This window comes from Myotis nattereri (genome assembly GCF_964212035.1).
Source record: "Myotis nattereri genome assembly, chromosome: 13".
Taxonomy (NCBI): Eukaryota; Metazoa; Chordata; class Mammalia; order Chiroptera; family Vespertilionidae; genus Myotis; species Myotis nattereri.
In genome coordinates this window covers 20,687,354-20,710,346 of record NC_138088.1, presented here as the reverse complement: position 1 = coordinate 20,710,346, position 22,993 = coordinate 20,687,354, and the positions used below count along the sequence as shown (strand labels likewise).

Genomic DNA, 22,993 nt, shown 5'->3' with positions numbered 1-22,993 from the left:
CTTACTTTTTTTTTAAGTAGCTTTATTGAGGCATAAAACTTTTCTCATTTCAGTACAATTCAATACATTTTAGTAAGTTTACAATTTTGTAACCATCACTCCTATTTCATTTTAGAACATTTCCATCACCCCAATAAGTCCCACACAGACAGTGCCCACCTGCAGTCACTCCCCCAATCCTCGAGTGTGCGTTGGAATAATGACATTTTGCTTTCTTATGTGATAGCTAATCACTGTCAACGACAAGGATGTAGAGTAGGCGGGGAACAATGCGTGGCAGGTCGTGAATAAAGAATATTTTTACTACCAAATAGGGAAGAGGTTAGGTAGCTGAGGGAAGGGGTTAAAAATTACTGTGGGTTGGTAATTCAAAATAAATCAGGTTAGGTGAACTCATCCTCCTCTTTGCAAATGTGCTTTGTCAGCTCATACATATTCGTTAGGGACTGACTTCTTCAGGACCGACTTCATTCACAACAGCAAACCATGAGCACACCGAGAAGTGTAGGCTTGGCATGTCAGCTGGTTTCCTCTGAACTCCGGCTCGGCTCGCCAGCTGCTGCCTCGGCGGGAACCAGCCCCCGATCAAAAGCGCTGTGCGGTGGGTCCGAGAGCTCTCAGGTCTCAGGGCTGTGCGGTGGGTCCCAGAGCTCTCAGGTGTAAGGGCTGTGCGGTGGATCCCAGAGCTCAGGGTAAGGGCTGTGCGGTGGATCCCAGAGCTCTCAGGGTAAGGGCTTTGCGGGGGATCCCAGAGCTCTCAGGGTAAGGGCTGTGCAGGGGGTCCCAGAGCTCTCAGGTGTAAGGGCTGTGTGTGGGGGTCCCAGAGCTCTCAGGGTAAGGGCTGTGCGGGGGATCCCAGAGCGCTCAGGGTAAGGGCTGTGCGGTGGGTCCCAGAGCTCTCAGGGTAAGGGCTGTGCGGTGGGTCCCAGAGCTCTCAGGGTAAGGGCTGTGCGGGGGGGTCCCAGAGCTCTCAGGGTAAGGGCTGTGCGGTGGGTCCCAGAGCTCTCAGGGGTAAGGGCTGTGCGGGGGATCCCAGAGCTCTCAGGGTAAGGGCTGTGCGGGGGATCCCAGCGCTCTCAGGGGTAAGGGCTGTGCGGTGGGTCCCAGAGCTCTCAGGGTAAGGGCTGTGCGGGGGATCCCAGCGCTCTCAGGGGTAAGGGCTGTGCGGTGGGTCCCAGAGCTCTCAGGGTAAGGGCTGTGCGGGGGGTCCCAGAGCTCTCAGGGTAAGGGCTGTGCGGGGGGTCCCAGAGCTCTCAGGGTAAGGGCTGTGCGGGGGGTCCCAGAGCTCTCAGGGTAAGGGCTGTGCGGGGGGTCCCAGAGCTCTCAGGGTAAGGGCTGTGCGGTGGATCCCAGCGCTCTCAGGGGTAAGGGCTGTGCGGGGGGTCCCAGAGCTCTCAGGGTAAGGGCTGTGCGGGGGATCCCAGCGCTCTCAGGGGTAAGGGCTGTGCGGGGGTCCCAGAGTTCTCAGGGTAAGGGCTGTGCGGGGGATCCCAGAGCTCTCAGGTCTGAAGCTTGGGCAGGTCAGAGCTCTCTTCCTGCCCAGCGGGGGAGCCTGCCATCGGTGCATCTTCCCTCTGACCCCTTGTTCAGGCACCGGCACCAACGCGTGCTACATGGAGGACATGAGCAACATCGACCTGGTGGAAGGCGACGAGGGGAGGATGTGCATCAACACCGAGTGGGGGGCCTTTGGGGACGACGGGGCCCTGGAAGACATCCGCACGGAGTTCGACCGGGATCTGGACCTCGGCTCTCTCAACCCGGGGAAGCAGCTGTGAGTGCCCCCCCCCCCCCTTGCTGGAGTCTGGGCGTCCGCACCAGGAAACACCCAGTCCCTCGGGGATACCTGATGCCCGGGAGGCTTTCAGTTGTGACTAGTTACCCATCCCAGTGAGTGTGTGAGGCCAGGTCTGTATTTCAGTTTCACGGGGCAGATGAGGGAAGTGACGCCAAGGATGTGCAGTGGTTTGCCTCCGCCTCATTCGGTCCGTGTGCGTGGAGCATGTGTGTGCAAGGCAGGGTGACCCAGATGGCTCCGGTCTTGACCTCTGGGTGCGTTTGGTGAGTGGCCACCAACGGACCAGTGCAGCCCGAGGAAGCAGGATCAGCCAAGTGCCTCGCTGTGTTTCCAGGGCTCCCGACACGCTGCTGCCTCGGGGGCCTGGCCCACAGCACCTGGTGACTCCTCCCAGCCGCGGGCTCCCGGCCCTTTCTCAGCCCGCACCCCACACCTCCTGCCGTGGAGGTCCCGGGGCTGCCTCAGCCTGTCTACACGCCGCTCCCTGAAGGCAGGCTGCACACGCAGCTTCTCTTTCCTGCCTGCATGTACACATTATTGCAACTCATTAAGTGTTGAATGAAAAAAAACTAAACTTAAAAAAAATAATTTCAGACTTATAGAAAAGTTGTGACTATCATATGAAATTCCCCTTCATTCGGATTTCCTAAGTAGTAACATTCTCCGTGTGTTTGCGTGTATATGTCTCTATACATATAAAATACACACGTCTGTGTAAAATTATTTTTCTGAACCTTTGAGACTAAGTTGCATACATAACATCCCTTCACTCCTCAGGACGTCAGAGTGTATTGCCTGAAAACAAGTACCTTCTCTTACATAAACTAAGTATAATGATCAAAATTAGGGCATCAACACGTAATAAGTTCAATATCTAATTTACAGACCGATTCAGAATTCACCAGCTGGCTCACTAATGTCCTTTATCGAAAAGAAACAAGTGGTCCTGGCCCAGGCTCCCGCCAAGGATCGCACACTGCGTTTTCTGGCGGGTCTCGCGAGCCTCCTTCCATCTGGAACACTTCTGTGGGATCTGTGTTTCACGATCTTGACGCACACAAAGCCATTTATTTTACGGAATGTCCCTCAGTTTGGGTTTGCCTGATGTTTCCTTGTGATTGGGTTCTGGTGATGGGTTTTTGGCAGGAACTTCCCACCGGACATGTGTCCTCTCCGGTGCTGTGTATCTGGAGGCGCGTGTTTGCTCAGTTACCGGTGATGCTACCTGAACCCCCTGGTGAAGGGGAAATGCAACAGCTTCTCCACCATATGTTTACCATGATTCCCTCTGGAATGAGTGTCTGGTGAAGGGATGTTTGGGATTATGGAAGCATCCTGTTTCTCATGAAACCTTCATTTTCCAGCTTCAGCATCCATGGATGAATTCCAATGCATCATTTCCTCTGTTCATTCATTGTTATTTCACTGTGAGAAAGAGCTTTCTTATTCCCTCCATTGATCTAGTCAGACCAATATGGACACGTAGAATTGTTTTATTTCATAGGTTATAATTTCTTCCTATCATTATTTATTTTGATGTTCAAATTTTTCACACTTAGCCAGTGGAATCCCCTACAAGCTGGTCCCCACATCCTTTGACATGTTCCCATCACCTTTTTTCTCCTGGCCCAGAAGAAGATAGTGTCTTTTCCCAGCCCCGGCCCTGGGATCAAACCATTTTTCCAACAAGCCCGGTGAAAAGTACCTCCTAGAAAATATTTAAACACAGAACTGCACACCTGGAAAGTAAATTCCTGCTTTGGATGCACCTGCTCCCTAGCACACACCCCTTTCCCGGGAGATGCGGAGCAGTCCTGGCCCAAGGAGTTGACCATCCTCGCCCTCTCCCTTTCACTTAAAATAATTTCCATTCCCTCAAAGCCAACCTGGCACTGATCTGCTCACCAAATTGTAGGTTTGAGAAGATGATCAGCGGCCTGTACCTTGGCGAACTCGTCAGGCTCATCTTGGTGAAGATGACCAAGGCAGGCCTCCTATTTGGCGGCAAGAAGTCCTCCAGTCTCCACACTAAGGGCAAGATTGAAACACGGCACGTGGCTGCCATGGAGAAGTAAGCTCTGGAGGGTCCCTCCCACCTGGATGCAGAGGCTTTGTGCAGGGTGGGCGGCCAGGGCGGTCTTCTCATGAGAGGGGTACAGAGGAAGGGAAGGGACCAGGTCTTCTTCCTTATCAGGGTGATTTATTTTTATTTTTTTAAAATATATTTTTATTGATTTCAGAGAGGAAGGGAGAGGGAGAGAGAGTTAGAAATACTGATGATGAGAGAGAATCATTGATTGGCTGCCTCCCGCACGCCCCCTACTGGGGATCGAGCCTGCAACCCAGGCATGTGTCCTTGACTGAAGTCGAACCCGGGACCCTTCAGTCTGCAGGCTGACGCTCTATCCATTGAGCCAAACCAGCTGGGGCCTCACCAGGACGATTTTAGACCTGATTACAGCTGAGGAGGGTTAGCAGTGCCTGTCGTGACTCAGCTGTGGCTTCTGGTGGGTTCATCAGCCTGGGATTCGGCCGACGGAGGTCTACCCTCCTCATGTTTTGTTACCTTCTGCTTCCCCTAACGCTGTGATGGATAAATGTTTAGGGTCACAGACCCCTTTGAGGATCAGATTTAAGTTCTGGACCCTTTCTTCCCAAAAGGCACATTTGCACACAGTTTTACTTATAATATCAGGGCATCCTTAGACCCATGAAAGCCCACGCATGGAATCCAAGTTATGAACTCCTGCCATAGCAAGAGCCTTCTCTACCTGGTCCTGCTGAGGGCTGGCTTTGGAGCTCTGAGGCCTCACACACAGGTCCCTGTAATGGGGCACGGCCCCAGCCAACTTATGGTCCGGTTCCTCCGGCGGAGAAACCCTGGCATTGCCCTGAGCTTTGTACTCAGTTTAGATTCTGAGCTTATCAAAATGGCGTGTAGCCCTAACCGGTTTGGCTCAGTGGATAGAGCATCAGCCTGCGGACTTAAGGGTCCAAGGTTCGATTCCGGCCAAGGGCATGTACCTTGGTTGCAGGCACATCCCCAGTAGGAGGTATGCAGGAGGCAGCTGATCGATGTTTCTCTCTCATTGATGTTTCTAACTCTCTATCTCTCTCCCTTCCTCTCTGTAAAAAAATCAATAACATATATATTTAAAAAAAAATGGCGTGTGACTCCCAGCGTCTGTATTTGTGCAGAGCTTGGCAGGGACTGAGTTTTGGTGAAACTCAGTACACAGTATAGTACAAGGTGGGTAAAAGGGTAGACTCTAATTTAACTGCCTGAGTTCAAATCCCAAGCATTGCACTTACTAGCTGTGTGACAGTGGACAAGTTACTAGCCCTCTCTGTGCCTCAAGTCCCTTCTTCTGAGCAATCGGGTAATGACAAAATTCCCCCAGGAGTGTTGTGAGCGTTGAGTTAATACCTGTCAAATCCTTAGACAAGTGCTGGCGCATAGTGAGTGCTCAACAAGTGGTGGCTCCTATGATCCCTTCTGATGTTGTTATTAGATTACTGTGTGCCAGCCTCTTTCTTTTCATGGTCCTGAGAGGTGAAAAAGCTGGTTCTCTCCATGGAGGGAAAAGGGCGGTCCTCTCATTCCTGTCCCCGGCCAGGTATAAAGAAGGCCTTGCCAACACGCGAGAGATCCTCACGAACCTGGGCCTGGAGCCTTCGGAGGCCGACTGCATTGCGGTCCAGCACGTCTGCACCATCGTCTCCTTCCGCTCGGCCAATCTCTGTGCGGCGGCCCTGGCGGCCATCCTGACTCGCCTCCGGGAGAATAAGAAGCTGGTGCGGCTCCGGACCACGGTGGGCGTGGATGGCACCGTCTACAAGATACACCCTCAGTGAGTGCTGCTGCGGCCACACCCCGCGCATGAGTCTCCCCTGGAGCGGGGTCCCAGTGTGCTCGAACTGTGCTGCTTCCCTGGAACCAACTGTCTCCCATTGGTTCTGAGAATTCAGGGGAAAGGCTGAATTCAGAGGCTGCATTCGGCTAGATGGCTGGGTTGCTTGGGTCTGGGGGTAGGGGAGGGGGGGAAGGGGTGTCACTCTTAAAGAAATACGCTGCTAAAGCCAATTGCCTGACTAGCAAGGCCAGCCATTTCTGTGTTTAGCCATCTGGCCACTCTTCTATCTATCTATTCATCTATCTGTCCGTTACTATTGAATACCTACTGTGTGGGAAGACTGGAAAAATACACCCAGTTATACATGGGGGAAATCAGATGACAGAGGTTGCCAAGTTCATGTGAAGGATTCTGGTAGGAAACACGTGGACATGAGAATTTGCCAGAAGGAGGGAGTGCACATGCCTCTCTGGCTAACAGAGGCGGGTACCCCCGGAAGGAGCTGGAGAAAGCTCTTCCCCTTTGGGCAGCGATGATGTTTGGCCAACATGTTATACATGGACATGCCCTACCAGTTGAAATATTGGTGGTAAAATAGCCACTTCCTCGAGCCTCCCAAGTGTCCTGTCCACTGCCCCAGCTGCCCGGTCCCCCCCATCCCTCCCTGCCCCCACACCACCTGCGATGAAAGGGGTGAGCCCTGGCCCAGCAGGGCCCCCAGGACCTGGCGCATGCTGCCCTGCGCCTGTTCCCATTGGCCGGGCCGGGCTGTATGACTGCTCTGTATTTTGCCATCACCCCTGCCTTCAGATACCCCAAACGCCTGCACAAGGTGGTGAGGAGACTGGTCCCGAACTGTGACGTCCGCTTCTTCCTGTCGGAGAGTGGCAGCACCAAGGGGGCAGCCATGGTGACGGCAGTGGCCGCCCGCGTGCAGGCCCAGCGGAAGCAGGTGGACCAGGTGCTGGCTCTGTTCCGGCTGACCCGGGAGCAGCTCGTGGGCGTGCGGGACAAGATGCGGGCTGAGCTCGAGTATGGGCTGAAGAGGGACACCCACCTGCTGGCCACCGTCAAGATGCTGCCCAGCTACGTCTGCGGGATGCCGGATGGCACAGGTGGGCCGTGCACAAGCTCTCTTTCCCGAAGGGCCACCCAGAACTCCCACGAGCTCCTTCAATCCGGTTAGGTGTTTTATTTGGAGAGCTTTGGGTTCATGTCTGTAACGGCGGGCGGGGGCCAGGGTCGAAGGTCAGTACTCCTTCTGCATCTATTTGCCGGGTTGACCCCACGGCCTTGCTCTGTGCACGCTGGTGGAGAGATCGCCTCCCGCAGGGGGCGTGTGAGTCTGTGTAGCTGAGAACATGGCGTGTACCCCATGTTGTTGGCAAACAGAAGACCCAGATGCTGTTCCCGGGAGCTGCCATCTGGACACTTGGAGTCGGCTGGCTGGCCTTCCCGCGGCTTCTCTGCCTCCCTTCCCTCCCGAGGCGTGGCTCTCTTGCTCTCCCCTCAGCACTCTCTGCCCCTGACTTTTCCAAGCCCCGCTCCTCCTCCTGGTGCTTGGTGCTCAGCTGAGAGGAGCCACTCCACAGCGGAGTCAGAGTCTGTGATGCTCTGCGATGCTGGAGAAGTGAGAGGCAGTGGGTGGTATTGAAAGTTGAACTTGATTTCTTTTGTTGTTAATTCCCACCCGATGATATTTTTCCATTGATTTTTAGAGAGAGTGGAAGGGAGGGGGAGAGACAGAGAGCGAGAGAAACATCAATGTGAGAGAGACACATCTATTGGTTGCTTCCTGCATGTGCCCTGACCCGGCCAGGGACCCCGGCCTGCAACCGAGGTACATGCCCTTGACTGGAATCAAAACCAGGACCCTTCAGTCCACAGGCCGATGCTCTATCCACTGAGCCAAACCGGCCAGGTGGGGGTGAGGGAACCCAGAGAAGGGGAGAGCAGGGGTGGGAAGAATCATTCTATCACGTGATGAGCAGTTCCTCCAGGCCACACAGACAGATGGAGCCACCTTCCGGAGGCCATTGCACTCAGGGCAGCCTGGCCTGACTCACCCTCAGAGGCTCCTTGAGCATAAGTACCGTTGTGACCTTTCCCAGGTGCAGGAAAAGCAGACTGGCCTCCGACAGCTCCGGTGCCTGCGGGTGCTCTGGATCTGCCCGGGGCAGGCTCCGAGGCTGCTCCTTTTCCTCATCTCCATCCCCCCACGCCTCCCCCGAGTCCCTGCTCTGTGCATGCTGGTGGAACGGAGCCCCACTTTCTCCCCCACAGAGAAAGGAAATTTCCTTGCCCTGGATCTGGGGGGAACCAACTTCCGCGTCCTCCTGGTGAAGATCAGAAGCGGCCGGAGGTCAGTGCGAATGTACAACAAGATCTTCGCCATCCCTCTGGAGATCATGCAGGGCACCGGCGAGGAGGTAAGCGTCGGCCGTGGGTCTGTGCGCTGGGGTGCCAGCTTCCCCCTGGTCACTGCCCGCCTGGGTGACTGCCACTCTCTCCCTGCAGCTGTTTGACCACATCGTGCAGTGCATCTCCGACTTCTTGGACTACATGGGCCTCAAGGGAGTCCCGCTGCCTTTGGGCTTCACATTCTCATTTCCCTGCAGGCAGACAGGCATCGATAAGGTAAGCGGCCCCGCCAGATTCCCAGCCAGCCCCGTGGGGTGGGCTGGCCTCCTCCACGAGGGGAATCCCAAGGAACCTCTGTTCATTTTATTTAGGGGCCTTAGGACAGGGCAGCTGGGGGGAGGGGCTGTGGGTGGTTGGGGCCGCAGTGTGCGTCAAAGCAACCGGTCATTCAGGCATTGCGGTTGCTTGGCTTTTATATATATACTAGAGGCCCGGTGCACAAAAATTTGTGCACTCGGGGTGGAGGGGGGTCCCTCAGCTTGGCCTGTGCCCTCTCGCAGTCTGGGACCCCTCGGGAGATAACGACCTGCTGGCTTAGGCCTGCTCCCGGGTGGCAGTGGGCAGGCCCAATCCCTAGGTGCAGCCCCTGGTCGGGCTCAGAGCAGGGCCGATTGGGGAGTTGGGGCGCTGCCCGCTGTCATGCACAGAGCAGGGCGGATTGGGAGGTTGCCATGCCACCCCTAGTCATGCTCAGGGTAGGGCCGATTGGGGGGTTGGGGCACCGCCCCCTGTCACACTCAAGGCAGGGTCGATAGGGAGGTTGCGGCGCCACCCCCTGTCATGCACAGAGCAGGGCCAATCAGGGGTGTTGGGGCTCTGTACCCTGTCACGCACAGAGCAGGGCCGATCAGGGGGTTGAGGAGCTCCCCCCTGTCACTCACAGAGCAGGGCCGATCAGGGGGTTGGGGCGCTGCCCCCTGTCACGCACAGAGCAGGGCCCATCAGGGGGGGTTAGGGCTCCATACCCTGTCATGCACAGAGCAGGGCCGATCAGGGGGTTGAGGAGCTCCCCCCTGTCACGCACAGACCAGGGCCCATCAGGGGGGTTAGGGCTCCATACCCTGTCATGCACAGAGCAGGGCCGATCAGGGGGTTGAGGAGCTCCCCCCTGTCACGCACAGAGCAGGGCCCATCAGGGGGTTGGGGAGCTCCCCCCTGTCACGCACAGAGTAGGACCGATAGGGGAGTTGGGGCACCGCCCCCTGTCACACACAGAGCAGGGCGGATCAGGGGGTTGGGGTGCCACCCTCTATCACCCACAGAGCAGGGCTGATCAGGGGGTTGGGGTGCCGCCACTCTCACACTCAGGGCAGGGCCGATGGGGAGGTTATGGCTCTACCCCGTCACACACAGAGCAGGGCCCGTGGGGGGGGGGGGAGGGGCGTTTGGGCACCGCACCCTGTCACACACAGAGCAGGGCTGATCAGGGGGTTGGGGCGCTGCACCCTGTCACACACAGAGCCGCAGGGCCAATCAGGGGGTTGGGGCGCCTTCCCCTGTCATGAACAGAGCAGGGTGGATAGGGAGGTTGTGGCCCTGCCCCGTCACACACAGAGCCGCAGGGCGATCAGGGGGTTTGGTCGCTGCCCCCTGTCATGCTGATCCTGGTGCTGGGAGGCCTTGCTGCTCCGCTGATTCCGGTGCTGGGAGGCATATTACCCTTTTACTATATAGGATAGAGGCCTGGTGCATGGGTGGGGGCTGGCTGGTTTGCCCTGAAGGGTGTCCTGGATCAGGGTGGGGGTCCCCACTGGGGTGCCTGGCCAGCCTGGATGAGAGGATGATGGCTGTTTGCAGCTGGTCACACCCTCTTCAGGGTGGGGGTCCCCACTGGGGTGCCTGGCCAGTCTGGGTGAGGGGCTGAGGGCCGTTTTCAGGCTAGCGGGTGACTGAACCTCCCAACCTGTCCTTTTTTTCTTTTTTTTTTATTCTGGGCCAGCTTTAGATCTGAGGCTTGGCTCCAGCGCTAAGGCCTCGGCTGCTGAAAGCAGGTATCTGGTTTGTTTGGGTTCTATAATTGTAACACTGTTGCAGTCCTGCTCACTCCAGCTCTGAGATCCCGGCTCGCTGAAAGCAGGTTTCTGGGGTTTTGTTTAGCTTCTATATTTGTAACAATGTTTCTTAAACTGCAAGCTCAGAGGCCGGCAAGGCAGGCGGGGAAGTTGGCTTCCTCCGTCACTGAAGCAAGCAAGCCTCCTGTTCGCTTCAAGCTGCCTGGCTGCCGGCCGCCATCTTGGTTGGCAGTTAATTTGCATATCGTGCTGATTAGCCAATGGAAGGGTAGCGGAGGTACGGCTAATTACCATGTTTCTCTATTATTAGATAGGATAGATAGCATTTCTTATATTGATGTACAAGGTGATAGATCCATTTTTTGGAATGATAGGATGCCTCTAGTGTTGTACTGTGGAACAATACTTTCATAACAGTCTGTGGCCTTATCATTAATCACATCTTAATCTGTCCTTGGCTAGATTAGAAGTGATACAGGCCTTTGCTCTGTGCAGTCATGGCCTGGGAACACGAGTTGGTCACTGATGAATATGAATTACTGCAATTACTCCACTCAGAAGTAGACCCTGTTTGCGCATCATACTTTGTAATGCCTCTGGGCCCAGTGTTAGGGCTGCATAGATGGAAGCAATCAAAAGCACACACACTGGACTACCTATTAGATGTTGAGGTCCCAGAAAACTACTGCTCAAGTGAATTTCTCCTCCTTTCTTTCAGGGGATACTCATTGAGTGGACCAAAGGCTTTAAGGCTACTGACTGTGAAGGGGAAGACATGGTGGATATGCTCAGGGAAGCCATCAAGAGGAGAAACGTATGATACGGTGTTGAGGCTCATGCCTGACCTAGCCCCTTCCCCCAAACCCCTTTGGCCTACCATCCTACGTCCAGCCCTGTGACTCTGACCTCCCTCACACACACCCACCCCTACTCTGGCTCAATATGCCCCTCCTAGTCCAGTTGGCTTGCACATTCCACCTACAGTAGAGCTGCTTCCTTTGCAGGAGTTTGACCTGGACATAGTTGCAGTTGTGAATGACACAGTGGGGACCATGATGACCTGTGGCTATGAAGATCCTAATTGTGAGATTGGCCTGATTGCGGGTAGGTGGTCAGGCATGTCCCATTGGCCTACTCCCATCTGATTCTTTGGAGGATCCTTTTTAACATAGGGAGGCGGGGGCGATTGCTCCATTATACAGAGCCTCTGGAGCTGGCTTTGTCCAAGGCAGAGATGAAGTTAAGGCTGGGATTCTAGAATTCCTAAGTGTTTACCTAATATCTTTCTTCATTAAGGGTAGTAAGTCAAAGTTGTCCTTTCAGTTGAAGAAGAATGATATATAAAAAAGGGGACTTTCAGATTAGGGCCTTGGAGCAGACTATCCTGGGAGGAAGGAGACCTCAGTTGAATCTTGTTGGCCCAAAGCTGGCTCCAATGTTCTCTGACCTTTTCTGGCTGTCTGGGTTCACAGGATGGGGAAGATTTGGAAAGAAACCTAGGGGAGGAGAAGTCTGACGACGATTAAGGACTAGGGTGGGATGGCTCCAGCAGGGTGAGGAAAAAGGTGGGAGTTGAACAGGTAGAGATGGAGATGAAGGGCATTCCAACTGAGAGGCACAGGTTAAATAATGACAACCTGCGAAAGTTGTTCCAGTTGGTTGTCTGGGGTTCCTGGAGGTGAGGAGTAGGTGGAACAAGCAGATGGGGATATAGTGAGATGTCTTCAATGCCAGATAAGGGGTTTGATCTCACCCCAACTCTCACCCGCTTTGTGACCTTGGGCAGGTTACTATTCTGTCTGAACATGAATTTCCTCATCTATGGGAGGGGCTGGGCTCTATCTAGGCGAGCAAAGAGGTGAGACTTGCTTAATTCCATATAATAGTTGCCTGGACTGTTGTGTTGAGAATAGTTCTTAGGCCAGGTCATGGAGAAGGCCAAGGAGAAGAGGGTGGCGTATAGATGCTAAACATTTGCTTGTCCAAGACTAGACGATTCCTCGTGGTCCTTTCCAGCTCTGACTGCTAACTCTGTGACTACTTGGAGGCTCACTTTGTGTGCCTATAGCTTAACAAGGATGATGATGGAGGTGATGCTGCTGCTGCTATCACCATTGATTGAATACTTACCATGTGGAGGAAACTTACAAACATCATCTCATTTTTAAAAAAATATATTTTTTATTGATTTCAGAGAAGAAGGGAGGAGAGATAGATAGAAACATCAGTGATGAGAATCATTGATTGGCTGCCTCCCGCACACCCCCTACTGGGGATTGCACCCGCAAATGGGGCATGTGCCCTGACTTGGAATCAAACTGTGACCTAGCTCATAAGTCAATGCTCAACCATTGAGCCACACCAGCTGAAGCTCATCTCATTTTTTTTTTTTTTAAAATAACAAATCTATGAGGCAGGCATTGTTTCCTTTTCACAGATGAAGAAGTTGGGCCTCTGAAAGATGAGATACTTGTCCAAGGTCACTCAGCAATGGTATAAAGCTGCAATTCAGATTTTGACTCCAATCCAGTTGTCTGACTCCAAGCTTAAAGTCCTGTCTACTGCGCTCCGCTGCCTCTTTAAGATCTGGTGGTGTCTGTTGAAGACTAAAGTCTCTTCCTGATTCCTTCTAGGAACGGGCAGCAATATGTGCTACATGGAGGAGATGAGGAACATAGAGGTGGTGGAAGGGGATGAAGGGAAGATGTGCATTAACACAGAGTGGGGAGGATTTGGAGATAATGGCTGCATAGATGACATCCGGACCCAATATGACAAGGAGGTGGATGAGGGGTCCCTGAATCCCGGCAAACAAAGGTGAGAAGGCAGATGTGTACATGTGTGCGGGTTGTGCATATACCACTTTACCAGATCTTGGCGGGGGGTGGGGAGGGTGTGTGTGCCATTTTCTTATTATATTACAACTACTATTACATGTTAGTGTGCTGTCTTATTTGAACAAAAGCAAAATATTATGACAAATTTCCAATAAGTAGAACAAAGGGTTGCCTTTTTCTATCATAGGACATCATAAAGGGGGTGGCTAGTGGAGGCAGAGGCTGTCTGTGGGCCAGGTGTCACAGAGCAGGGGTCTGGTGACTCTGAGAGGTCCAATTCAGCATTTTAAGAGCTGGCTGCCAGGTTGCTGACCTCTGTTGTTCTGGGCGAGGAAGTGGCCACAAGAAGGATGGGAGTTCTGGTTCTCAACATGATGTCATGTCCCAACGTGGGTCACAGTCACCTGTGAGGTGTAATCCAACTACTGACCCTACTGAAAACAGTGGATGGTTCTTTAAAAAAAAGTAGAGTACATTTTTGCTTGCATCCTCATATACCAGCGGTTCTCAACCTGTGAGTCGCAACCCCTTTGGCGGTTGAATGATCCTTTCACAGGGGTCGCCTAAGACCATCCTTCATATCAGATATTTACATTATGATTCATAACAGTAGCAGCATTACAGTTATGAAGTAGCAACAAAAATAATTTTATGGTGGGGGCGGGGGGTCACCACAACATGAGGAACTGTATTTAAAGGGCCAGAAGGTTGAGAACCACTGTCGTATACCTTCTTGAGAAGGAGAGAAAGGAGTAGCTAGGGATAGAGCTATCATGCTAGGAATTGATCGTTAACCTGGGCTTGTCCATTAGAACAGGAGCTGGCAAACTTTTTCTATGATGTACCAGAGAGTAAATGTTTTACTATCAGGTCACAACTAAACTCAGTGTCTTAGTATATAAAGTAAGAGGGAAATGCAGATTTGTTGTGATGGGTGACAGCCATGTGAAAAAGCTGAGCAGATAGGACGTGTAATGGGATGACTGGGCCACAGATGCCTTCGTAACTGTTGAACTGAGAGCCCGACATAGAAGAGGCCCCGTGGTCCCTCATCTTCCTTGGCACTTGCTCCAAAAAAGAAAAAATCTGATCAATGTATTTATTTCTGAACCCCACACTGGGGCATCCGGCTATCATGGCTCTTCTTAAGGGGCAAGGCCTTCTGACTTAGTTCTGTGTCTGAATCCACTGGAGGCTTACATTTTTGGAATGAGGACTTAAGGGGGCAGCACTTTTGAATTTGCTGCCATCATCTGTCTGTTTCATCTTGGGCGCACGTTAGGGCAGTGATGGCGAACCTATGACATGTGTGTCAGAGGTGACACGCAAACTCATTTTTTTGGTTGATTTTTCTTTGTTAAATGGCATTTAAATATATAAAATAAATATCAAAAATATGTCTTTGTTTTACTATGGTTGCAAATATCAAAAAATTTCTATATGTGACAGGGCACCAGAGTTAAGTTAGGGTTTTTCAAAATGCTGACACGCCGAGCTCAAAAGGTTCGCCGTCACTGCGTTAGGGCCTGATCAGCGAGGAGAACACACAAGTCTCGGCCACTCTCCGCTTCCCATTCAGCCCTGCAGGCAGGGGCAGCCCAGCCGGCGTCACGGTGGCTGGTGATGGTCACACACACCCGTGCAGACACCTGTGCGGTGCCTGCTGGTCACAAGGCACGTCTCCTCTTGCTCCTTCCCTCATGCTGCTCACAGCCTGGCAGAAAGGGGACAGGGTGGTGACAGCTTTTGAGGACCCCGGTGTGTGCGGACAGTGTAAATGTATTACCTGGTGGAGCAGAGTCTCTAGTGGGACAGATTCCTTCAACTAGAAAGGAGCATTTCCAGTAGAACAGATGTGTCATGCAAACGAGGGGCGTTGGCTTTGGGAACAGGACAGGGACCAGCTCTGCTCAGCACCTGCTATACACCGGGGCTTGCCTCCCGACAGCCTGTGCAGTCAGTGTTTTGGTCCCTGTTTTATAGATGATGGCTCAGTGCTTGCTCAGGTGCCTCTGGTATGTGGCAGAGCTGGGACCTGGCTCCTGCTCCCCGTGGCTCCAAAGCCTGGCTCTCCCACATCACTGCATTTCCGTTGGCCGCTGCTCACTCCGAAACACTCCAAACCAGGCAGCTGGTGGCGGCCAGTGGTCTGCCTTCCACACCCGATCCGTGTCCTTTCGGGAACCATTCATCACCGCTGGTTTTCCTGCTCTCACTCATCTTATCCCTCTTTCCCAAACAGATACGAGAAAATGACCAGCGGGATGTACCTGGGGGAGATTGTGCGGCAGATCCTGATTGACCTGACTAAGCAGGGTCTCCTCTTCCGGGGGCAGATTTCAGAGCGTCTCCGCACCAGGGGCATCTTTGAAACCAAGTTCCTGTCCCAGATTGAAAGGTGACGTGCAGTCAAGTTCACTGCTCAGTGTGAGAGCCCTAACTTGGATGTGCTGCTGTCATGCTGGGGGTGGGCAGGTTTGAGATTTAAGAATAGAAACAGCAAGGCCAGATGAGGAGGGGTTGCCCCCTCTCTCCAGCTGCTTCAGGACCACAGTGCCAGGGCGTGCTCACAGCTGAGGGGCCAGCAGCCTGCCTGGGCTCTGGGTTCCTAAACTGTTACCCAGGAGTTAGCTGAGGCCAGGAAATGACCCTCCTTTGTTCCTAAAAAGAAAATATATCCCTAATATGAAAGCAAAGTCATTTTAAAAAATCACCCACATGCTCACCACTAAATACAGCGGTTTTTTTTTTTGCATATTATATTCCCTTTCAAGTTCTTGAATGTTTGCAAGCATATTTTCTTTTTTTTAATGGATTTTTAGAGAGAGGGGAAGGGAGAAGGATAGAGAGATAGAAACATCGATGAGAAACATCATCGGTCCACTGCCTCCTGCTTGCCCCCCACTGGGGATCGAGCCCACAACCCAGGCGTGTGCCCTGACCAGAAATCGAACCAGTGACCTCTTGGTTCTTGGGTCGATGCTCAACCACTGAGCCACGCTAGCTGGGCTGGACACACTTTTTTACTTTTTCTTTTTTTTTTTTAATATATTTTATTGATTTTTTACAGAGAAGAAGGGAGAGGGATAGAGAGTTAGAAACATTGATGAGAGAGAAACATCGACCAGCTGCCTCCTGCACACTCCCTACTGGGGATGTGCCCGCAACCAAGGTACATGCCCTTGACCAGAATCGAACCTGGGACCTTTCAGTCTGCAGGCCGACGCTCTATCCACTGAGCCAAACCGGTTAGGGCTGGACACACTTTTTTAAAAGGTAGTTCCAATTCCCACTGCCACCAGCTATGCACACATGGCAGTTTCACTGTTTCTCCTACCAGCCCTGGATGTGATCAGAGGCTTTGTGTTTAGAATTTCTCTCAATTTGACTTCCTTGATTTAATTCTCCTGGTCTTTATGGCCAGGTGCCAGCAAGCCACAAATCATCCTGGGGGGAAAAGCAAACTCTTTATAAATGAAAGCAGTGCAAAAGCAGTGCATTTAATGAGGGAAATGCGATGGGCTGATGCAGAGGAGTTCTCTTTAAGGAGAGGGTGGTAGAATCTGCAGCACCAGCAGCAATTTTGTGTTTTTGAAGTGATGATTAGCAAACATTCAGCTGTCTTTTTTGTGGGGGGCGGAGGGGTCTGCCTTTGGTGACCAGAGGGTCCTCTTTTGTGGGGGAAACAGTTGCTCCCTTGTGTGCAGGAGATAAACAGATTGACTGATCTTTGCCTCGCTTTTTTTGAACACAAGGAAAGTTGTTCCGGACAAAGCAAGTTGTCAGGACCTATATGCCTCCAGAAGTATTTGCTTCTGCCACACATAACGTGTCTGCTTTGGATGCTTTCACTTCTGCAGGCATTTTAAAAAGCACCTTTATGGGTTAAAATGAAATCATACCATCGAGTACCAGTGGGAATATAGCAGTTGCTGTGCTGACTGTGGACCCTGTCGACACATGTTGAATGGGTGGGACAGTGACCTGAGGGGAAGCATCCTGGGTTTACAGCCTCAGAGCCTGAGCTTCTGCTTCCTCTCCCACTTCTTTGTGCTGGGTGACCTGAAGCAGGCAGCTCCTCTCTGGACCCAATTTCCTTCTTTATAAGATAAATAATTGCTCTGCTGCTTAACCCCAAGGACGGCTCTGAGGATAGAGTAAGGGAACATACGTGAAAGAACTAGGTAAACTGTGAAGGGCTAGGTCATGGAAGGAATTTTATACGTAGTAATGAAGCCCCACTTTTTTCCTTCCTATATAAATACTGCTTATTCATAAGCAAAAGGAAGAAAATAAGAATTACTGGCAATCCTTCCAGCATCTGAATAGATTTCCTTCTGCTCTTTGGGTGTGTGTGTGTGTGTGTGTGTGTGTAAGGACAAACATCATTTAAAAACAAAAACAAATCAAGATCATATGGCAGCTAGTATTTTATAATTTATGTTTTCACTTAATACATCATAAACATTTTTCATAGCATTAGATATTCTCACGCGAACTCAATTTTAAGGTCTACAAAGGCTTCTACTGTCTGGCTACACCCCCCCTTACCTGTCGAATCTGCTCTATGGTCATAGAGATTGTTTCTAAGTTGTTCTCTCTTGATAACACTCTTCTTCCTGCAGCGATCGGCTGGCCCTCCTCCAGGTGAGGAGGATCCTGCAGCAGCTTGGCTTGGACAGCACGTGCGAGGACAGCATCGTGGTGAAGGAGGTGTGTGGAGCTGTGTCCCGTCGGGCGGCCCAGCTCTGTGGCGCAGGCATGGCTGCCATCGTGGAGAAGAGGAGGGAAGACCAGGGGCTGGAGCACCTGAAGATCACTGTGGGCGTGGACGGCACCCTGTACAAGCTGCACCCTCAGTGAGTGCCTGAGAAGGATGGGGTGGGAGGGCGCTGAGGTCAGGAGTAGACCTGGTTGAATCTGGCAGGCAAGGTTGAGCCCTGTGGTATGGTGTGGGAGGATTTGCCATCCCCTCTGAACCCCAGCTTCCTCATCTGTAAAAGGCGGGCAGTGATCATCTCTACCTCCTAGAACTACATGAAGATTACATGGGTTATACAGGTAAAGTGCTCAGTAAATACTGGCCTCACAGGGGAGTCATTGAACTGAGTATTTTATATAACATAGAGCATTGTCTACTATGAGCTGGTTATAATTTTCTTAGCTCAGAATAAGTGGGCAGAAGGATTAAGAGCCCTGTCAGGCAATATGAGTTTGAATCCAGTTTCTTACTCCCTGTAAAATGAGGACAAAAGTCAGACCTGCCTCATGGATTGCTGTGAGGATTAAGTTAAGCGGTGGCTGTAGCAGGAATAGCTCATCACAAAACTTCCAGTGATGAAAGTTATAATTTCCATTTCATGTCGTGTTTTACATTTTGTTTTGGTGAAGAGGAAAAGTATTAATAAGCTTACACAGATTTTCAGTCATGCTGAAGTGTATACATGAACTTATTATTATAATCCTTGACCCTTATCCCTTTCTATGATGCTAATTATTCAGAATAACTGACTGGTATTGTTTCTTGGTTTTCCCTTTGGGTCACATATTTTTGTTGAGGTTCCTCCAAGCCTCTCCCTTGAACCAAGACTTGACCAAGGAACAAACCACATGATCATTTCAGTAGGTACAGACAAAGCATTTGGTAAAATTTAACACTTTTCAGGATAAAATTACTCAATAAAGTAGGAATAAGGGAGCTTCCTCAACCGGGTATAAAAGCATCTGGGAAAGTCCACCGCTGGCATCATACTTACTGGTGAGAGGAAGAGTGGATGCTCTTAAGATCAGCAACAAGACAAGGATGCACTCTTGCCACTGCCCTTCAGCACTGTACCTTCTCATGCTGCCTCAGGTGGCTGTGTGATTTCTGTCTCTCAGTTGAATCTTGATTCAAGGAGAGGTTTGTAAGAGTCAGTTCCAAAACATGTGGCCTCAAGGGGAAAACCAGGGGTAAGTTTAGCCAGGGCAGTAAGGCAAGAAAAAGCAGTAAAAGGCATCTGACCTCACACCATGTAAAAAATTAACTCAAAATGGATCAAAGACCTGAATTAAGATCTGAAACTATAAAACTCCTAAAAGAAAACATAGGTGTAAATCTTTGTGACCTTGGATTAGGCAATGTTTTTAAATATGACATCAAAAGAATAGGCAACAAAAGAAAGTGTAGGTAAATTGGACTCCATAAAATTAAAATATTTTATATGCCATAGGAAGTGAAAACAAAGAATGGAAGAAAATATTTCCAAATCATGTATCTGATGAGGGACTCATCTCTGGGATATATAAAGAACACTTTTTTTTTTTTTTTAAAATATATTTTATTGATTTTTTACAGAGAGGAAGGGAGAGAGATAGAGAGTTAGAAACATCGATGAGAGAGAAACATCAATCAGCTGCCTCCTGCACATCTCCTACCGGGGATGTGCCCGCAACCCAGGTACATGCCCTTGACCGGAATCGAACCTGGGACCTTTCAGTCCGCAGGCCGACGCTCTATCCACTGAGCCAAACCGGTTTTGGCATAAAGAACACTTTTAAAAATATATATATTTTATTGATTTTTTACAGAGAGGAAGGGAGAGGGATAGATAGTTAGAAACATTGATGAGAGAGAAACATTGATCAGCTGCCTCCTGCACACCCCCCACTGGGGATGTGCTGCAACCAAGGTACATGCCCTTGACTGGAATCGAACCTGGGACCCTTGAGTCTGCAGGCCGATGCTTCATCCACTGAGCCAAACCAACTAGGGCTAAAGAACACTTAATACAACTCAACAATAAAGATAAGTAACAAGTGAACAAAGGATTTAAATAGACATCTCTCCAAGAAGATTTACAATGGCCGATAAGCACTCAGAAAGATGCCGAATATCGTTAGTCACTAGGAAAATGCAAGTCAAAACCATGAACTGCCATTTCACATGCACTTAGGATGGCCATAATTAAAAAGAGTGGCAATAACAAGTGTTGATCAGGATGTGACAAAATTGGAGCCCCAATGCCTGGCTGGTGGGAAACAGTTTGGCAATTCCTAAAAAGGATCAACATGGAGTTACACCATGTGACCCAGCAATTTCATTGCTAGGTGTACTCAAGAGAATTGAAAACGTGTTCACACACAAACTTGTTAGTGATGTTCATAGCATTATTATTCATACTAGCCAAAAGGGGAAAACAGCCCAAGTGTCCATCAGCTTCTGGGTGGGTAAACAAAATGTAGGATAGCCATACAATGAACTACTACTCATAAAAAGGAATGAAGTACTGACACGTGCTACAACTTTGTCAAATCTTGAAAAACATCATGTTAAATGAAAGAAGCCAGACACAAAAGGCCACATATAACAGATTCCATTATATTAATGTTCAGAATAGGCAAATATATAAAGATAGAAAGATTAGTGATTGCTGGAGTTAGTGTGAATCGAGAGCAACTGTTGTTGGGTATGGGTTTCCTTTTTAGGATGACAGAAATGTTCTGGGATTAGACAGTGGTGATGGTTGTGCAACTTTGGGAATACACTAAAAACCACTGAATAATTGTATATTTAAAAAAAGAAAAAGAAGGAAAGACTTGATTAAGCAGTGATTGCCAAGCCATTTTCTCCTATCTCCTGGGAAGTTTGGGACTGATTACCCTGACTGTGCCTCTGATAAAATTCCCTTCTCCTCCCACTGAACCAGCAGAGCCCCAAGGAGCTGCAGTGGTTGGCCAGAGTCACCCACTGGCTGTGTGGTAGAGTTGGGCTCAGAGCCTTCTCTGGCATGCTGGCCCTCAGAGATGACTGCCACCTGTACCATTACAGTAACCCTCATCCCAGGCCTTTGGTAGACACACTTTGATCCCCCAGACTGGCCTGGTAACTGACTCCCAGGATGTAAATTCAAATGGATTTAATATCTCAAATGATAGAAAGGCCAAGTATTGTGATTAAGACTGTGAGCTTTGGGGGAAAATTAATGGGAAGAGAGATGGGTGAATGGATGGATCAAACAGGGCAAGATTTTAACTTGGTTGAGACGAGGCAGAAGGTATAGAGGTACTCACTGAACTATGCTTTCAACATTTGAAAAATTTGAAAATAAAAATTGGGGGAAATTTTGAACCAAAAAAGGTGGGATTTGGAAAAAGACTGGCCTGGTCCAAATCTTAATAAATGGACTAGTTTGTACAAATTTGGACAAGTTTCTTATTTATGTAGTGACAATAGTAATAATTATTTTCTAACTACTATTGGTTACACTTTGATGTTCTGTCTGTGAAACACCTTCCTAGACTATTCTCTGGCATTAGCAGTTGCTCAGTAAAAGGTAATATTAAAGCAGCTATCTAAAAAACCGTGTAAGCTGTTCTGGATCCTTGAGAAGCAAGCTAAAAGCAACAAACTAGATGGAAATAATTTATAAATATGATGATTCCCTATGTAAGTGCTGATGATGTTCCTATTCTTTCTCTTTTTCATAGCTTTTCTTGGATATTGCAGGAAACGGTGAAAGAACTAGCCCCTAAATGTGATGTGACGTTCATGCTGTCAGAAGATGGGAGTGGGAAGGGAGCAGCTCTGATCACTGCTGTGGCCAAGAGGCTGCAGCAGGCACAGAAGGAGAACTAGGACGGCCTCTCGGCGGGGCCCAACGCGCCTTAGATGCTGACAAGCCTTTCCTCTGGCCGATGACTTGATCAGGGACCAGCAGGCAAGCTTCTGGCTGTCTTCGCCTTCGGGATGGCTGAAAGAGAACCCCAGTTTCTCGGGCATTCTTAGCATTTTGTTACTGGTTTTCAAGGGGAGTACATGAAAGCTCTGTTTGGCATATTTGGGTCCAAGATGGGCCAACTTGTAAACTCAAAGCATGTGGCTGGAGAGATCCCCTTTCAGCAAAATTTTCAGTTGAGGCCTGGCCTGTCAGTTCTCTATGGCTTGGGTCTTGTGGCTGCTGGATTTAACAGCGTATACATGATCTGCCATGTGGCCTGGCTGGCTGAGCTCCCAGTGGCATACTTCGGCCATCGCTGTAGTAGGCTGAGCCCTCTACTTGATCTCATCTAACTTGTCCTTAACTTGTCATGTTGACTCCAAAGACTTTAGAGTTCAGGCCCAGGATGAAGGAGGGTTGATTGCCAGGGAGCCTGTAGGAACCTTTTTTATGCTCACAGGGAGTGATGTCAGCACCGTGTAGGATTTTCTCAGTACCCATGTATCCCTGGGAAGGGTGTCATTGGCGGGACCTGTTTTTCATTTTACATGTGGTTTGTGTTGCTATTGTTAATACTTGTTTTAAGAACTATTGGGTATATGAAATCCAGTAAATTAATAAAAGATATTTATTTCCCAAGAATCTTTGCACGAGGTGTTAATATTTCATCTGGGAGGCTTACTTGGTAACTTCATGCTCTGCTGGTGGAATAAGGGGCACAGAGTCACAAGTTGCTGAAAGCATCTCTCTAGTCTAAACTTCTTACCAACAGGGGGAAATATATGGAAGATCTGCTGCAATATCTCTAACAGATTATCCAAATTTCATTTGAAGGAATACTCCCAGCGACTTTATCTCAGGATCCCACAGTCGAATGAGAGAGAGGCCCCCTGGGGAGAGAGAGGCCCGCTGGGGCTGCGACACATGAGGGAGATGAGGTTCTCTGGGAAGTTTTTTTTTCATACATGGCGATACTGCTGTGGGTGGGTGCTAAATTAATCAAAATGGACTTCGTTGTATTTTAAGATTATATCTCTCTGGAGACAGTCTGTATGGATTTATTAAATTTATCTTTTTGTATTTTAAGGTTAGATCTCTCTGGGGAAATGTGTTACCTGATCATATTTTGTCTTAGTGAACCCCAAGCCCTGTTGTCCTTGGTATCTTCTTGTTATCTTCCTCCAGCTCCCAGTTCTGCTGGGGGTCTCTCCTTGCCATCTGCTTAGACCGATGACCTGGCCCAGAGTCAGGTAGCTGTACCACCATGTCTCTCGCAGCCTGGCCTCTCAGCACATGTTTGGCAAAATGAGGAGGTCGCCCAGCCTTGGTCTCTTACAAGAAAAAGAAACCCCGAGGTATCCAGGCAACCTTG

The 22,993-nt window shown here is 50.1% G+C and overlaps 1 protein-coding gene across 1 annotated transcript in view; it reads left to right on the top strand.

Annotated features, from left to right (window-relative positions):
• Nucleotides 1–21,539, top strand: part of HKDC1 (hexokinase domain containing 1) — a gene marked incomplete at both ends in the record, with an annotated part of 37,603 nt that extends 16,064 nt beyond the window's left edge. Inside the window, 12 exons of the mRNA XM_081105085.1 lie at nt 1,591–1,774; nt 3,714–3,869; nt 5,416–5,649; nt 6,463–6,767; nt 7,936–8,081; nt 8,170–8,289; nt 10,804–10,899; nt 11,090–11,189; nt 12,719–12,902; nt 15,165–15,320; nt 17,548–17,781; nt 21,392–21,539. Coding sequence (XP_080961211.1) covers nt 1,591–1,774; nt 3,714–3,869; nt 5,416–5,649; nt 6,463–6,767; nt 7,936–8,081; nt 8,170–8,289; nt 10,804–10,899; nt 11,090–11,189; nt 12,719–12,902; nt 15,165–15,320; nt 17,548–17,781; nt 21,392–21,539 — 2,063 coding nt within the window. The remainder of the gene's footprint in view (nt 1–1,590; nt 1,775–3,713; nt 3,870–5,415; nt 5,650–6,462; nt 6,768–7,935; nt 8,082–8,169; nt 8,290–10,803; nt 10,900–11,089; nt 11,190–12,718; nt 12,903–15,164; nt 15,321–17,547; nt 17,782–21,391) is intronic.
• Nucleotides 21,540–22,993: the final 1,454 nt, after the last annotated feature.